Consider the following 16,922-nt stretch of genomic DNA (forward strand, 5'->3'; position numbering starts at 1 on the left):
GCACGCTGGCTGGGCCAGGCTACCCACCCCTCTAGACCAGAAAACACGCTTGCTGCATGGGCCAGCTAGGCTACTTTCATATTGGTCTGATCGGCAGATCGGGATAGCCGACCGACTTCGTTGCTGCATGGGCACCTATACTCTCATGGTCCTGCATGGGCGACACACGTACCCATCTTTTAGCTCATGAATTTTTATAGGACTAGTCAACTGTCACTGTGTGTATCACTATCACAGTCAACTATCACCGATGCATGGCCAGTATAACTCAAAACAAATGGACCAGAAACCAAAGTCATGCTGCTCAGCAATAACTATTAAGAGTATAGCCTATACGTCAGAAGTTCTCGTTGCTTTCACCACAGGTCCCGTAAACCTTTCTTTCTGTCATCCATCCATCAATCATCCCTCCATCCAACCTCTCTCCTCCGTTGCTAATGCCTTTCATTCCGTCATTCCTCTCTCTCTTTCTCTCTTACTGCCTACTTCCTCTTTTGTTTTTTATCCTGCCCCACCCTGCTCTCTCTCTCTCTCTCTCTCTCTCTCTCTCTCTCTCTCTCTCTCTCTCTCTCTCTCTCTCTCTCTCTCTCTGATAGAGTGTTCTGTCTGGGTGACATCATATAATCACATCTTTGAGAAACACACGCACGCACGCACGCACGCACACACACACACACACACACACACGCACGCACGCACGCACGCACGCACGCACGCACGCACGCACACACACACACAGACACACACACACACACACACACACACACACACACACACACACACACACACACACACACACACACACACACACACACACACACACGCACACATGGTTTAGAATCTCAGTAGAGGAGATGATTACTCTCCGCCCCTTCCCCCTCCCAACCCCTTTCCTTATCCGAACATCCATGCTATATATGTGGATGCAGCCGTGTGAGCATGCGTGTGCGTACGTGTGTGTGTGTGTGTGTGCATGCTTCCCTTCCTGCACAGACATCACAATGTGTACAGTAAAAGTGGGAGGGGCAGCTACTGTACATATACTGTATAGTCTAGTGTAGGTGTGGTCTCACGTACTGTCTAATCACCAGCTATGAATAGCAACTACAGTGCATGTGCAAATGCTACACACACACACACACACACACACACACACACACACGCACACGCACACACACATTAAGTCAACATTAATAAACACCATTTTAACGGCCTCTTCGTGCCACAGTATAACGCACACACACACACACACACACACACACACACACACACACACACACACACACACACACACACACACACACACACTAGGCAATTACATTTCCAATGAGAGGCGGGCGATCATTTTGGAAGTTGATGGGCGTTGACGCAAGCTGCATGTTGCAGGTGCGGTCCCGTGAAATTGACGTGTGCATTCTCGCTTCGCGCACGCAGACGGCAAGACCTGGATTGTTGGTCAGCTTATGTTTATTTCACGCTATATTGTGCAAGCACTATACGGCCTTTAAAGGAGAATTCCATACTAAAAGGCTTTCTTACCTTTCTTTGTAGTTGTTACGTCCCCACCAAAGAGGTCCAGGTGTTATTTTGTGCAAAAGCTCCTTATTAGCTGTTTCCCCTACCATAAGCCCTAAATGAATTGCATTGAATGGAATGGGAATTGAATGGGGCTATGGGGTGTTGTGCTAATTTGCTTATTTCCATCGCTCAAATTTTTAATTTCTTTGTATATATCCTCTCTTCATAATGTAAATAATATCCCAAGCTGCACACTTTACTACTTCTTTCGATGGAAATAAGCGAACTAGCATAACACCCCATGGCTCCATTCAATTCCCATTCAATTCAATGCAATTCATTGAGGGCTTATGGTAGGGAAAATAGCCAATAAGGAGTTTTTGCACAAAATAACACCTGGACCTCTTTGGTGGGAACGTAACAACTACAAAGAAAGGTAAGAAAGCATTCTAGCATGGAATTCTCCTTTAAAGACACATTAGAAGATGAATTATGATAAATCTTGTGTTCTGAACTGAACCGGTTCCCAACCGGTATGGGAAAGGGGTCAGAGAGTGTACAAATGATTATAATTTACAGTATATACACTCTCAAGAGTTAAATGAACATAGATTTTACAATATAAATTGGGGTCTCAGAGATATAAATGCCATTAAATGGGGGTCCGTATATAGACTAATACATGTCAAACTGGGGATCCTTGAAATCAAATGCGGGTTGAGAATCACTGCGTAAAAAAATCTTCTCTTGTCCAATAGGCGCACAGTTAGCAGCGAAGAAAGCTTGACCTGCATAGCAACCGTAACTATTTGGATTGGCATTGGACGCTATACCCCAGATTTTTGGGGTGGGATTCAGTTGAAGGGCTAATTCCAAGTGCCATCTATACCGCTGTTCTGGGGTCAGTATTAGACAGTATCAGACAGCGTTTCAGTGTGTTTCGGCATAGGTTTCGGCATATAGGTTTCGGCGCGGTTATTATATGTTAGCGTTTCTCACCTTGAGGTGTTGCAGTTGTCTTTTGTCGTCCTCCAGTTGTCTCTTCTTGTTCTCGATCTCCGTCTGTCGCTTCCTCTTCTCCTGCACGGCAGGCAGTGAGGCATGATGGGAAACAGGAAGTCGGGTCAACATGAGCAACAGGCAGCTCTGTATGAGTCTATAGTGTATATATAGTATCCATAGATATGAAATAAATAGATGCCTCATTGGCTCCTGCAGTTCGTTGGCTTTAGAATTTACACTGGTACACCGGAAGAGTGGACTTATCAGACCCGAACATGCACTCTGTGACGCACACTCATGCTTCCGCGGTCCTTCGCAAGGAATCTCGGGAATGTTTTTGCCCTCCCCTTAAGCACAGAGCCTGTCTACAGTATCTATCCACACAGTGCTACAACATAAAGGCTATATGGTTCCATTAAGTACACTCTCAGAGTTACACGTCCGTAAGGACTTCATTCACCCTTTTCGCAAAAAAAAAATATTTTTTGAAGATTTTCCTGGGGGTTTGATGTGTGTAATATGTGGTTGTAGATATTTTAGCATGGACACTGGGCTCACTTCCTATGGACTACAATTCCCATAATGCTTTGGTGCACTGCTCCTCCTTGTGGATACTGAGACAATGTAGTCCAGGAAGTATACTGTAAGTGAACCTATAGTGTCCCTATCGTGGACACTGCACTGTGAACTTGTAGATCTTCTATTTTCTTTGGCCAACATTCCCCTCCTGAATGATAAATGCTGGGGATGCGAGTAAAACAAAACAGCTGACATTGTAGATCTGATATTGTGTCTGAGGAGGACTGATGATGTCACATCCGTCCGTCAACCAATCACAGCACAGAACAGAGCCACCCTCTCTGTTGGAGCCCTTTCCCACCGGCTGGGAACCGGTTCAGTCCAGAACCAGTTTTTAGTCCATGAGCCAGACCTCCAAAATTGGACGTTAATTATGAATTGAGTGGGCAAAACCATACCTATGTATATTAAATTGTCAATATGTCAATTGATATATGATAACCCTTTCACAGTACTGGTATTTTCAATTTCTCAATTCTTTTGCATATTTTTCCTACATAATGCCTAATTTGCATATGTAAATGTACAATTTCAGAAAATGTGCAATACAATGCATCATTGTCTTCGTGTAAGAAATCAACTGGGGACGTTTGATGCTGATAACCATACTATTTAGTTAATGTTTTTTCCTATTTACCTATATCACGTATAGGACTAAAGTATGTGAAAATTACGAAAGGTTTGATACAAAAGCTACTCCCATGGAAGGGTTATCATATATTAATTTACTTATATTAATCCTATAAACAATTTAATATATGTATGGTTTTGCCCACTCAATTCATAATTAACATCCAATTTTGGAGGTCTGGCTGCATGGATTAAAAACTGGTTCCGAAATGAACCGGTTCCCAACCGGTGGAAAAGGGGCCCGTGTGCGTGCGTGCGTGCGTGGCCGTGCGTGTGTGCGTGTGTGAGGGCGTGCGTGGCCGTGCGTGCGTGTGCATGTCCTTGACAGAGGACACAATGCTGACCTCTCTCTCTCTCTCTCTCTCTCTCTCTCTCTCTCTCTCTCTCTCTCTCTCTCTCTCTCTCTCAGTAAAGGAGACAAAGAGGGAGGGGGAGGGGAGGGGGGTGAAGGCGTAACCATGGCAACCCAGAGAGCAGTGTGGGGAATGTTTGTGATGATGTAGGCCAAGTTGAAGGACATGGTTCCTCCAGTCCTATATAACATCTACACCGTATATACTACAGAGTTGTAACATCCCAGAATACCCCCCACGACACACCACAGTATACTGTATGATAGTATATACAGTACAGTACAGTACATTACATTCAAACTGGTACAGTGCATGATTACTATTATGTGCAGACTTACCGCTAGGACCTGTAATCTGTCCTGCTGTGACACGCCTTCAGACACCCTGAGAGACAGACAGAGAGAGAGAGAGAGAGAGAGAGAGAGAGAGAGAGAGAGAGAGAGAGAGAGAGAGAGAGAGAGAGAGAGAGAGAGAGAGAAAGTTATACGTTTGTATTATTATTATTATTGTAGTCAGTTTAAAATACATAGCACCGTGATTAATCGCCGTGAACTGATTACTTGATTTTTATTTGTTTGTATAATTTGACAGAACAGACAACCATTTTGACCCATTTTGTCTTTTGTCATTTTGTCCAATTAACACCCCACCCAAATATTGCTGTGTTGAAGCAATATACTGGCTCACCTATGGAGCGTCGCAGTCCCGCCCCCCTACCAGGGCCCAGGAAATGATTCTCATTCTCCTCATGGACATTTCAAAAAGTATTTATTTAAAGACCTTTTAAGCCTCGTATACAAAGCCAACTCTTGTCATGACAAATCATGACAACAAACACATTTTTTCGGGCCGAACAAATAATTTGAAAGAAGAAGAAAACTGCAGGTTACGACACTTTTTGTTGTTCTTCTTTGTAATTATTTGTTCGGTCCAAAATGTTGTGTTTGTTGTCATGATGTGTCACAACTCGAGTTGGGTTTGTGCGGCGCTTATAAGGTCTTTAAATAAATACGTTTTGAAATGTCTATGGGAAAAATGCATTGTGAATTATCTCCTGGGCCTGCTGGCGTCGTCATGAAAGGGGGCGGGACTGCGACGCTCTATACTGGCCCACCTGCCAGTTGAGGAGCCCCCACCGGGAGGACACACTGTTGGACCCTATACTGGCCCACCTGCCAGTGAGGAGCCCCCACCGAGAGGACACACTGTTGGACCCTATACCTACTGGCCCACCTGCCAGTGAGAAGGACTAGAGCCTCCGTCCTGCTCCTCCCGTTCAACAGTCCTCGCCGACAGGCTTCACTCAGCCCATAGGCTTTGCTAGCGCATAGCAGTGGCAAATGATAATCCCCCCCTCCTCCGAACCAGTGTGGTTTTTGGCAGCACCATTTCTATTTTAGTTTCAGTCATTAGTCTCTTGAATAGTTTCCATTTTGTTTTAGTCTCATTTTAGTGTTTTAGTGCTAGTCTAGTTTTAGTGGACTAAAGGCTAGTTTTAGTGGACTACAGGCTAGTTTTAGTGGACTAAATGTCATAAGATTTTAGTCGACTAAATATACAGTTGATTTAGTCGACTACAACTTTTGGCGGGCCTCGATGCCGTCGTAATGACTGTACATATACACTTGCTGAAAATAGCCGATCTACAAGCCCAGAACGCGTCGCAGCGCGACACGTTGTGAGCTTGTAGATCTGCTATTTGCAGCATGCAACCAAGTGTGATTTGACTTACACTGAATCTCTCGTCCACTAGTCCCTTCCTAACATGTTAGTCTAGTTTTTATTTGTTGACGAAATTGACAATATATTCACTCTTAGTTTTTATTCATCATAGCTTAGTTTTCATGTAGTTTCCATACTTTTCCGTCAGTGGAAAAAGGTAGTCGACGAACATTTTCCGTCTTAGTTTTAGTCAACGGAATCAACACTGCTCCGAACACATGGTCAACAGAGCTCAAAAGTAGCCACCTTTTGACCTGCGCTGCATGGTCCCGGACGTGAATTTACCATCCGTAACTATAGTACTCCACAGACGTTTCAGAAGATCACAGTGACGAAGGCTGGAAACGTTTGTTCTTTCTTGTAAAGACATGGAAAAATAATAAAGGAATATTCATTTGTATAGGGGCCGATTCATACTCCTATTTTAGAGCCGAATAAAAGTCGGTTCGGCTCTGTAGAGCCTACAATGTGACGTCATTTGAGGTTCGGGGGGGCGGGTACCGTCCTAAAGTCGTCTCTTCGGTGCTAATGGAAATTTCTGACGAGGCGAAATAATTTCGGCACATACAGCGCCGAAACAGCGGTAGTAAAACAGGAGTATGAATCGGCCCTATAGTGAACATAACATAAACCATTGGTGCATATAGCTTTACCAAAATGCTACCGAAGTAAGTCACACGAGTTCCTCCGACCACGTAGATCCCATAGCCCGGAGACACCATTGTAAATAAATCAGGCTTGAAAATCATATACACCTGCAGTCAAGGTTAACAAGCAAGCTATACTGTAGGTGTTTCACATCACTGAGTGCAATTGTGTCCTTTTATAATGTGCTTCATTTGTCTTCTAAATCATGACAGTTTTCTGAAAAACCTCTGTTTCTAGATCAGTGGTTCTCAAACTATTTTCTTGTCAAGGAGCCCCGCAGGCCAGAATTAAATGTATTTGGCAAAGATTCGAGTTAAAAACGTTGAATATATATTCAAAGATTTGCGGCACATTTCCATGATTTCTCAAAAATAGCAGATCTACATTAGCTCTACAAGCTCGTATACCGCAGCACTCGGTGCCGCGCTACGAGCTCGTAGATCTGCTATTTTTCAACATCCGAAGTATAACATAATCCTTATAAAACACCAAAAGGGGTTCCCGTCCTGATTGGGTCAAAGGACGACCTCACACAAACTCAAACTATCTTCATATTAATATAGTCCTCGCTAATGATGCTCATGATGATATGGCAGTATTGGCACCATTGTTTTCTGCTCAGTCTGTGGACAATTCAGAATCCTGCCTATACCAGTGACATCATCGGGAATCGGGAATTGCAAGGTACTGGGACCTGCAGACTTTCTATTCCTGGAAAGTTGCCATGCTACAATGCATAGAAACCATTGTTCTCGTGTTAATACAAATCTAAATACCAAATGATGTTTCTGAACTGTCCACAGCCCACCAATGACACACAGAGTGAGTAGACGGAAATTGTACCATTATTATTATGACATTAAAGCTGCTATAAGCAATAATAATAAGCAAAAATGTTACGACCTTTTTTTTGTTGGTATTCAGACAGCCAGCAATGGGTAAAACGCTCACGAAAACATTTAGTCTCTGTGACTCATCTAGGGGCCGCAAAATGCACTCAACGAGTTTTCCTAGAAGCTTTGTCATTGGTCGATTTGCGGGTCATTTCGACCTGGGTTTTCTTTTTTTTTCTTTTTTCGATCAATGACAAAGCTTCTAGAAACGTCTATTTTGATTCCCACATTATATTGCCTTGTTGAAATGTGCTATTGTGAATAAAAAACTTGCCATTGCATTGGCATGTCTATGTGCATACAACATATACACTAATGTGTATTTATAATTTGTATAATATAAACAGACAGACAGACAGACAGCAACTGTTTTGTGTGTATTTATGTGTGTGTGTGTGTGTGTGTGTGTGTGTGTGTGTGTGTGTGTGTGTGACTGTGTGTGTGTGTGTGTGTGTGTGTGTGTGTGTGTGTGTGTGTGTGTGTGTGTGTGTGTGTGTGTGTGTGTGTGTGTGTGGTGCCCCATACTCAACATGCCATTCCAGCACAGAAGAACAGGGTGTGTCTGTTAGGCAGGCACACACACACACACACACACACACACACACACACACGGAACTGAGCATTTTCAAGGGTCAAGGGTCACATAACGACTGTGTCACATGATGACAGATACAACACGTCTCTGATTGGCCTTAATTTTTAACAGACTAATAATAACAATTAACAACATATCTTTATTTTATTAAATTAATTACAGAGTAGAGCCAAAGCCAGATATTTTGTTAATTGTTATAACATTTTTCCCCCCAGAATATATTAAAAAAAATGGAAACTTTCATACATTTCATATATTCTAGCTTCATTGCAAATAAACTGAAATATTTGAAGCCTTTTTATTGCTTTTATTTCGATGATTCAGTGTGTGTATATATATATACGCTGTATGACATTTTACACAATATTACTTGCTGGTGCTGTACATCGTCGACGGAATCAAATAATGTGAAGACATGTCCGTCAGGCTCCATTATAATGTATTAAAATCATAACTGGTATTATTGTTATTACTCAGAGTCGTCAGTATGCTAATGAGGCAGCTGGCTGACTGACGGTGCACTTTTCAGAATTCAGGGCTGTGGCTGAACTGAATGAAATGGCTCTGTCAGCACTATGGCCCTCCACTGATAGAGAGACACACACAGAGACACAGAGAGAGAGAGAGAGAGAGAGAGAGAGAGAGAGAGAGAGAGAGAGAGAGAGAGAGAGAGAGAGAGGAGAGAGGGGAGAGAGAGAGAGAGAGAGAGAGAGAGAGAGAGAGAGAGAGAGAGAGAGAGAGAGAGAGAGAGAGAGAGAGAGAGGAGAGGGGGGAGAGAGAGAGAGAGAGAGAGAGAGAGAGAGAGAGAGAGAGAGAGAGAGAGAGAGAGAGAGAGAGAGAGAGGAGAGAGAGAGGGGAGAGAGAGAGAGAGAGAGAGAGAGAGAGAGAGAGAGACAGAGAGAGAGAGAGAGGAGAGAGGGGAGAGAGAGAGAGAGAGAGAGAGAGATATGGATGGAAGCAGGAAGCAGAGATGCAGACAGATCGAGCAACTTGTCAATTTTGTTTTCTAGTCACACACACACACACACACACACACACACACACACACACACACACACACACACACACACACACACACGCGCACACACACACACACACACACACACACACACACACACAGTCAGGGTACAAACATGATCCCATAATCCAATGCTTTATAGGCGGTTAAATTTGACCCACAGCAGCTGACATGAAACAATGCTGCCCTACAAAGCAAAAGTGCAGTAAGTACATTTTTGGACACAGCGGGCTCCATTTTTGTCACCGCTAAACCCCTTATCCCTAAACTTCTTTGCCTTTTCTTTTTTTTTTACTATTTTGAAACACATTTTTGAATAGTTCAACTAACCAATCTACATTGACACTTTATGTGAGCTTGTAGACTGGCCATTTTAACTATTCAAAAATGTTTTGCAAAATAGTAAAAAAAAAAAAAAAGGAAAAAGGAAAAGAAGTTTAGGGATAAGGGGTTTAGCGGTGACGAAAATGGAGCCCACAGTCTCATTTGTCATTTGTCAAAGGTCAAATGAGCCTTTGTTATAAACAATTACCTCAAGAACATAATGTGTAATATCACTTATTTGCCAATATCTCATTTGTCTGACACCAGAATTTGTCGACTAAAACTATGACGAAAAATGTTCGTGACCTTTTTTTCACTATATGAAAACTAAGCTATGATGACTAAAAGTAAGACTAAATATATTGACAATTTCGTCAAACCAGACTAAAATGTTAGGAAGGGACTAGTGGACAAGAGATCCAGTAATAGGCATTTTACACTCAGGTTGCATGCATGTGTAAAATCATTCATTATGACGGCATCAAGGCCCGCCAAAATACATTTTAGTCGACTAAATCAACTGTAGATTTAGTCGACTAAAATCTTATGATAGCCTATATGCAGTCGACTAAAACTATAGACTAACACTAAAACATTGACTAAATGAAAACTATTCAAAAGACTACAACTAAAATCAAAATGTGCTGCCAAAAACAACACTGGCTGACACACTTTTCGACCCAATGTCGGCCAATTCTACTGCAAGTTACTGCACTTTGTAGGGCAACATCACAAACAGCTCACACACTGCTGCCGGGAGCCTCTAGCGCAGCACTTTACACTTCCTTTGGGAAGCACAAATGTATGGGGGACACATTTGACAGGCGCGTTGCGATTGGTGTGCGGGTAATATAATTAGTAGTGGCCTTAAGCGTCTCGTTTCACACAAATTACCTCATACTACACTTTTAAAGGACAGCCAGTGACTAGTACTTACGGTAGGTAAATTCACATCTGAGTGGACAACAATGACATGCAGATGGTTCCATATAGTTCCACAAGGACCCATTCTAGGGCCTCTGCTGTTCAACATGCTGTAGGTCTACGTGCTCCCAGTGCTGGCTCACATTATGGAAAACAAACCAGATGTCTTAGCATAATTATGCAGACAACACAGACATTTACATAACCGAGAGGACTGCACGTCTCAGCAGGATCTCGAAAATCATGTAATACAACAAAGTGGATCATATAGCACTCCGGTTCTTAAACTTTTACACTGTATGTCAAAGATATTTATTTCCCCCGAAATATTACTGTTGGTTTATAAAGCCTTGAATGGGGCCAACGTACATTCCTTTCTGATCTTGTGCGATATCATGAACCATATCCAGAAAGGTCTGCTTTCTGTCTCCGACTATACAACTAAACGTTGGGGAAGCAGCGTTCAGTTTTCACGTTCTTATGTTCCATAAAACATCAAACATATCTGGAACAAACTCCCGGAATATGACAGCCTGGCCTTGAGCAGAACACAAGCTCATAGCGTGGCACAGAGTGCCGTGCTATGCTATGCTAAAATGTGGCGGAAATCTTTGAATATATATTCTTTCAGGGCGGATGATTTTAACTCAAATCTTTGTTTCCGCGGGGGTCCCTGACTCCCTGGAACAACATATTTTTCAGATGGGGGTCAGTGGCCAATTATTACATATATTTTTGGGTGTTTTCTGACATGGAAACATGGGTTTTTCAGAAAGGCATTTGCAAAATCGACGTCAGGCCTAAATGGGTTAAAGCGCAGCTTTACACCTTAGTACTGATTAGCTGCACCTGGCCTACAGGGAACTGCTCCATGGATTAGTCTATAGACAAGACACCACACCAAAAACATATTTCCGGGTAGATACTGCCGGCAGTGTGGCATTGGCGTGCAGTATCATTGCAGTATCATTATTCATTTAACCTTATCTCTGGAAGAACAGGACAAAACTGATATTGTTGGAAATATATTATTTTTGTTCTAAATATCCACAGGTTGACAAACTAGACATCGCTAATGTTCAAGTTATATGTGATCCAGCCGCGAATAACAGAAATGTCGCCAACAGCGACGCTCACATACTGTATACGTATACTAACAGCTGTCCCATTACAGAGAAGCATTTACAGTAAGCATGCTTTAAAAGAATAAAGCCAAGTTACGTGATCTATGAATTTATGGTCTACTTTTCTTTGGCGTTAAGACCTTGAAACGTTATATCCCAATATCCTGTGTGGAGTTTGCATGTTCTCCCCGTGTCCCCTATACTATAGGGCCTATAGGGTATAGGTACCCTCACAAAAAACATGCAGTAATCCTGGTCACTATAAACTGCCTCCCCCTGGCCAGCCAGGGCGCCTGATGGAGGGGAAAGGAACTGGTTGGAATAACGTGTTCCTGCCACGCGCTACGACGTCCAACCAGGAAAACTCCCCCCCTGTCAGGTGTAAAAGGAGCAACTTGGACACTCAGGCATGAAGGAAGGCATGAGTTCAAGTCCGTTGCTCTCCCCTTGTCCCCCATATATGGGGACTAGGTTGGTGGAGGGTGTGTAGAGCCCAGGATCACATTAGATGATTGACACAGGGGTGAAAAATGGGTTACAAAATCGTGGGATAAAAAAAAATATATTTTATATCCCAAAACATAAACATCCATCGTGTGTAGGCAACTAGGCATACACGTGTATTAAAATGAGCCTTATATGCGCCTCATTTACCAACCCATTTAGACCACCTGAGACCGATTCTAAAAAAATGTCTTCTAAATCCTGACAGTTTTCTGAAAAACCCATGTTTCTATGAATCAGTGGTTCTCAACCTTTTTCATGTCAAGGCCCCCAAAAATTATCCGCGGACCCCCCATCTGAAAATATGTAGTTCCAGGGGACCCCCCCCCTCCCCACCCAGAAGCAAAGATTTGAGTTCAAAACAAACATTCACTCTGAAAGAATACATAATTCAAAGGGTCCATTTGGTTACCAACCCTCCATCATTTAGCTGCATGGGGGCCACCTGGAACTGCCTCAAAGGACCACTGGTGGTCCCCAGAACCACTGGTGGAAGAAAAAAAACACTGGTGTAAAATGTCTTCTAGTGTTGCAGGGTATCTTGGGGGGGGGGGGGGGGGGGGGGACTGGAATGGGGGGGGGGACTGGGAGGACTGGGGAGGGGGTCACATTTCTGAAGACAAACGTGTCTTTTCATGTGCCTGGTGTCCTGAAGCCATGATGACCGTCACATGATCGTTCCCTTCCTATGCCCTCGTATACACACAGCAAGCAAACAAACAACACATCTGTTCGGTTTTCTTCTTCTGACCCCCCTAAATATTACAGTCACAGTTCACAAACACATCCCTCATATTTCTTAGTTGTGAAAGTGTGAAGCAGCCTGCGTGGTTTTGTTGCACTTTGAGCTATACAGTCATACACTGTGTAATGTCTTCTAGGCTATATATAATGTGACCGAATACATGTGGTTTGAGACACAAGGGGGGGCCGTGGTCATTTTTCCAGTGTTTTTACATATTATGTAAACTGTAAGCTTTGATATTATGATGTATTGTTCATTTAAATTTGGAAAATAATATGGAGATATGAGCGTTTGAAACTGCATGGTTTTGGACCATCAAAGAAAATGGTCTGAGAAAAGGCCCTGTGAAGATTCAGAACATTTTAACACCTTGAGCTGGCCAGAGGTGGGTGTGACGATGGGAGCGACAAATAGGTATACTTAAAGGTATATTCAGTGATTTCACTTAATTCAAATATCACTTATTTTTTTTGTTTTGTTGTGATAATCCTCTCTACTATAGAGTGTGCTGACCATATAAGCAGTTCCTCCCTGTCCCCAGTTAACCCCTGGGGGTCAAAAAACCTTAGGTTTCGTTTTTGACTCTCTATCCTGATTGGACGAAGGCTTAGGTCCCACAGCCAAAAACGAAACCTACGGTTTTTTTGAGTGAAATCACTGAATATACCTTTAACTCCACCAGTAATAACTAATCTAATCACCCTATAACCACCCCCACACGTTTTAGCTGTCAAGTGTCTAGTTATGGTTTAGTTACATCTACGGCGCTGCATTGTCTGTACGGAAGCATTACCAAAGGTGTTACCAATGATACTAATGCAATCTCTGTTCCATTCTGACGGAAGCATTACCAGAGGTGTTGCCAATGATACTAATGCAATCTCTGTTCCATTCTGACGGAAGCATTACCAGAGGTGTTGCCAATGATACTAATGCAATCTCTGTTCCATTCTGACGGAAGCATTACCAAAGGTGTTGCCAATGATATGCAATCTCTCGTTCCATTCTGGTTAAACAGAGTCATGGGTGTTGATATTATAGGATCACTGTCATTATTCCCGACACTAGTCGGTCCCATTACTAACTCTAACCGCACGCAAAGCCACGTGGTCGGACTAATAACGTGCCTATAGAGATGGAGCCGAAAAAATCCGATAACAAGCTTATTGAGTATACCCGTTATCAATAAGCTTATATAGGGCTTATCAAGCCTGTTATCGAGCATATAGCGGCCCATGACGTCATGTTTAAACAATCAAGACAATAGGCGGTCAAGAAATAAATGTATAATCATCCATGCTGGCACAAACACGTCGGTCTAAAAGTGTATCGATACATATTAGCCAGTTAATTGATTCTTTAATATTTCATTGGTTAAAAAAAAATTGCCTTCCATCCGTTAGAAAAGTTCTGTATTTGAAGGCCCCCTAGTATAAAAGATACTGGTTCAGTTCAGAATGTATCGTCTCCCGTCTTTCCACAAAATAATAATAATAAAATGCTCGATAGTGGGCTCGATAAGAACCCGGCTCGATAAGCCTGATCGACGAGGTGCTCGTTATCGATACAAATTAACGAGCTCCATCCCTAAAACGACGTGCCGTCAGAATTACGAGCGGATATCCCCTAACGTTAGTGCATGTCGGCCAGTCACTCTCATGGTTCCTTGAGGGTGTTCCAAATTGCCCCCTTAGGGGTATTGTGTAACTTATACGGGTCCATTTGGTTCCATTAGTACACTCTCAGAGTAATGGGGGGTCTTTGAAATTAAAAAAAGGTTTGAGAACCACTGTCTGTGCTACAGTATAATGGAACAGGCTTCATCTGAGAACTGTGATTCCCAGAATTCAGTTGGAAAGTCCCCAGTCCAGCTCTCCAACGTTGAAGCACTGGGCCCTAGTGGTAAGAGGTGGGACTGCAGGCGGACCCCGTAGAGTTATGACTATAGGAAACGTGTAGCATATTATAAAAAAGGGTTTTATATTATGTACCCCGTGGTTTTGATTCTAAAGTCGTGTACTGTATACGCACGACCGTCATTAGCAAAAATTAGTGTTAACTAGAGTGGTGCACGTTGGGCACTGGCCTACTTGGAACGATGCAAGTTGGAAATGCATCTGTTCCCTTTCATATACCCATATATGGAGTTATCAGTCAGGCATGCCCAAATATGGAGTCTATATGCAGATGTCAGAATGATGTCAGAACAGGCCCACTCCATATATGGAGATATAGGGTGTGATCAGGTCACAGAGGGCCCTCCCCGGGCAGCGGCTTTTGTGCTGGTGCTGGACAACCGGCTATCCGACGGACTCGACACCGGGCACTGAACGGTTCTGCTGTTACGTGCATTACAGCCGTACGCACGTACGTACAGACAGAGACAGAGACATGGTGCAGCCATTTATAGATAGATAGATATGTACTGTATGTCTCCTGTAGAAGAATGGTCACCACTACGGAGATTAACCCATTCTGACCTGAGATCAGATTCTAAAAATGTCTATTACATCCTGAAAGTGTCATTATTAAACCATTCTGACCTGAGATCAGATTCTGAAAGTGTCTTCGATTTTTCAAAAATAGCAAAAACCAAAACGCAGTTTATAGTTAAGGGACTACTGTTATATAGTTAACAGTACTACTGTACTGTTTTTTATTAGTTAACCTACTGCTATAGTTAACAGTACTACTGTACTGTTTTTTATTCTCTAGTTTTATTTCGCTATAGCTCTAGTTATAATAATAATTTCTTCTTCTGTTTTCTATACATGAATATAACCACATTATTATAACCATATAAAATGAAATGGGAGTTCAATGCTGCAATTTGTAACGATGGCAAAATATGACTCCTAACGTCGTTGAAGTGGGACTCATAGAATGTCCCTGGGACTCATCTAAAAAGACCATCCCTGCATCCCTGGGACTCATTACATTGAAAACCTATTTACATCACTACATCATGACCTCATGTTTCCCTGGATCACATGATCTTAGGCCAGTGATGTTAAATGTTCCTATAGGTCAGCGACATTACAATGTAGTCATTCATGTCTTTTATCGGCCCAAACCTTTTCATGGAAAGGACCCCCCAAATTGACACTAATTATCCGACGGACCCCCATTAGAGAATATAATTATGCCAAGGTCAGGACCCCCATAAGAGAAGATGTTTACGGCTCTGGCAGTGATTCTCAACCATTTTCATTTGACCGGGAATTACGCCCCCCCCCCCCCCCCATTTCCATCTCTGGAACCCCAATGTATGTATTGTAAAAACTATACATACAAATACAAATGGAGTATTTGGTTCCATTTGTACACTCTGTGAGTTACAGACCCATGAGGGTCCATTTGGTTCCTAAATATCATTTAGCTATGGACTCCCTTCCAGGGACTCCCTTCCAGGGGGTCCCTAGCCTAGGGTCCTTGAGGGAGTGGAACTCCCTATAGGCTAGGGGGTCCCCGGACCCCACTTTGGGAACCACACATGTGTTATCAGACGCTCTTAATCCAGAGCAATTCAGAGTAAACAAGGTAAACATCACAGACATCCAATGCAGAGATACACTAGTGTAGAACTATATCAAAGTAAACTATATCACAGTAAACTATATCACAGTAAACCATATCACAGGCAAACCAAGAACAGAGCATCAGACCAACCTACTATGTAGACCAATGTACTATCGAAATAATAGAAATAATAATAATCTGTACATAATTGAACCTATGGGATACCAGGTAAACAGATGAACCTGACATCCGTCTAAATCATCTAAATTACATTTTAACGCATGCCACGGTCGTTGGTCGTCAAGGCTATGGGTCAACTGCTATACGGGCTGAGGTGGAGCTTTAGTCTTCAGATTACCATGACTGACATTACTGTCAACCAATAGTAAAGGAGTATTCAATGGTCAAATCACTGACATAATGGGTGACATGTTAAAGCAACTGTAGACTGATTTTGTGTGTGTGTGTGTGTGTGTGTATGTGCACGTGCGTGTGTGCGTCCGTGCGTGCGTGTGTTGGCAGTGTAACTGTGCTGAGGTTGTGTTTCTACAAAGCTCAGAGTCTTCATTCAAAAGGACCCAAAACAAAAACAGTGTTGGGTCGTCCAAAAGAATGCCTGCAGTAACCATGGAGACCAGGCTCCGCCAGCTAGAGAATCCTGGGGTAACGGGTGCATCTGTGTGTGTGTGTGTGTGTGTGTGTGTGTGTGTGTGTGTGTGTGCGTGTGTGTGTGTGTGTGTGTGTGTGTGTGCGTGTGTTGTCAACGCTAAAGAAAACCAGGAGATAAATCTGCCCTCTTGCTGAGCTTCTGGACTCGAACCAAC

At 42.8% G+C, this 16,922-nt stretch overlaps 1 protein-coding gene across 1 annotated transcript in view; it reads right to left on the minus strand.

The window, feature by feature from the left end:
* LOC308320045 (paralemmin-1-like) overlaps positions 1–16,922 on the minus strand; it is a 49,462-nt gene that overhangs the window by 27,601 nt on the left and 4,939 nt on the right. Inside the window, exons 2-3 of the mRNA XM_080770347.1 lie at positions 4,421–4,466; positions 2,518–2,598 (exon numbers count right to left, since the gene is read on the minus strand). Coding sequence (XP_080626473.1) covers positions 2,518–2,598; positions 4,421–4,466 — 127 coding nt within the window. The remainder of the gene's footprint in view (positions 1–2,517; positions 2,599–4,420; positions 4,467–16,922) is intronic.

This window comes from Protomyctophum bolini (assembly GCF_963924005.1).
Source record: "Protomyctophum bolini genome assembly, chromosome: 8".
In the NCBI taxonomy this organism is placed as follows: Eukaryota; Metazoa; Chordata; class Actinopteri; order Myctophiformes; family Myctophidae; genus Protomyctophum; species Protomyctophum bolini.